Here is a 1,065-nt window from a genome sequence, read left to right as displayed (position 1 = left end):
AGCCGGGCCGAGGCGGGCCCCGGACCCTGCCGCCCCCGCCCTGGCACGGCGGCTCCGGGAGCCCTGCCCTGGCACCCGGTACCTGGCCCCACCCTGGCCCTCCTGTCCGGGAACGGCCCGGCAATGGAAAAGACGGAGGGCGGGGGGGTGTCAAAGGATTAGGGCAGGAGGGTTTAGCCGTCCGCCAGGAACTGGGGAAGGAGGGAAAAGAGCTGCCAGGAGGCAGCGCTGCCCTCGCACAAACTTCGCGAGTGAGGCCGCCAGGGACTGGTGGCGCGGGGGCCCCGAGACGCCCAGATGCGAGATGCTTCACGCCCTGAGCAGCTGGAGGAGCAACTGTGCGTGTGCTGCGGAGGGGTGAGGATTTTCGCTTTAGCCTTTGGTGGTTTCTCTTGTTTTCTTAGATTCCCACACCAGGGGAAGAGAATTCGATAGGTGTACTGCGGAGTTTCGCACACCCTAACGAGATAACCTGGGCAGAGGGGCTTTCTCACAGGGCGGAATTGCCTATATGAGCCATAGCAAGAGTTTCCCCACCACTCCCCACCCTCCGAGAGCACTGTGTCCCCGAGAGTGCGTCTGGTTACGACTCCTGCCTCGCACACCGAAGCATGAGCTTTCCAAGCAGGAATCGGCTCCTATCGCCCTGCCCTTGGCCGGCAGTGGTAGCGACACAAGTCCGCCCTACTCAGTGACTGAGGAGACCTCTGCTCCCTCCCTCCCGGCGTGGGCCCTGGGCATGGTGTGCTGGGCACATCTTCCATTTTGGGGAGGGGAGGTGTGTGAGGGAGAGCTGGGTGTGTTACACCGACATGCACAAGAAACCAGTGATGAACTTTATGAGCTCGCTGAGGGTGGGTCGAGAAGGAAGAGTTGCAGCAAACTGCTTCGCTGGTGCCCCTTTTCCAGGCTCAGGGCTCTGGGAGGGTAATTTTGATGTCTCTATGGATGCATTAGAGTTATGCTGATCACCAGGAGAGAAGAATTTTGTCCCAGCGTTGGTCTTGTCCCCTTTAAGTCGCACTTCTCTAGGAGCGGCTGGCCTCGCCGCAGAGCCCGCCGTGT

General features: G+C 61.1%; 1 protein-coding gene across 1 annotated transcript in view; it reads left to right on the top strand.

Annotated features, from left to right (window-relative positions):
- Positions 1-304: 304 nt before the first annotated feature.
- Positions 305-1,065, top strand: part of NKX2-1 (NK2 homeobox 1) — a 7,383-nt gene continuing 6,622 nt past the window's right edge. Inside the window, exon 1 of the mRNA XM_009993863.1 lies at positions 305-357. Within this exon, the coding sequence (XP_009992165.1) occupies positions 305-357 (53 nt within the window). The remainder of the gene's footprint in view (positions 358-1,065) is intronic.

Source organism: Chaetura pelagica, unplaced genomic scaffold, assembly GCF_000747805.2.
Source record: "Chaetura pelagica isolate M959 unplaced genomic scaffold, ChaPel_1.0 scaffold11, whole genome shotgun sequence".
NCBI classification, from domain to species: Eukaryota; Metazoa; Chordata; class Aves; order Apodiformes; family Apodidae; genus Chaetura; species Chaetura pelagica.
Note: the sequence above shows the minus strand (reverse complement) of the source record. Positions and strands in the feature narration are given on the sequence as shown.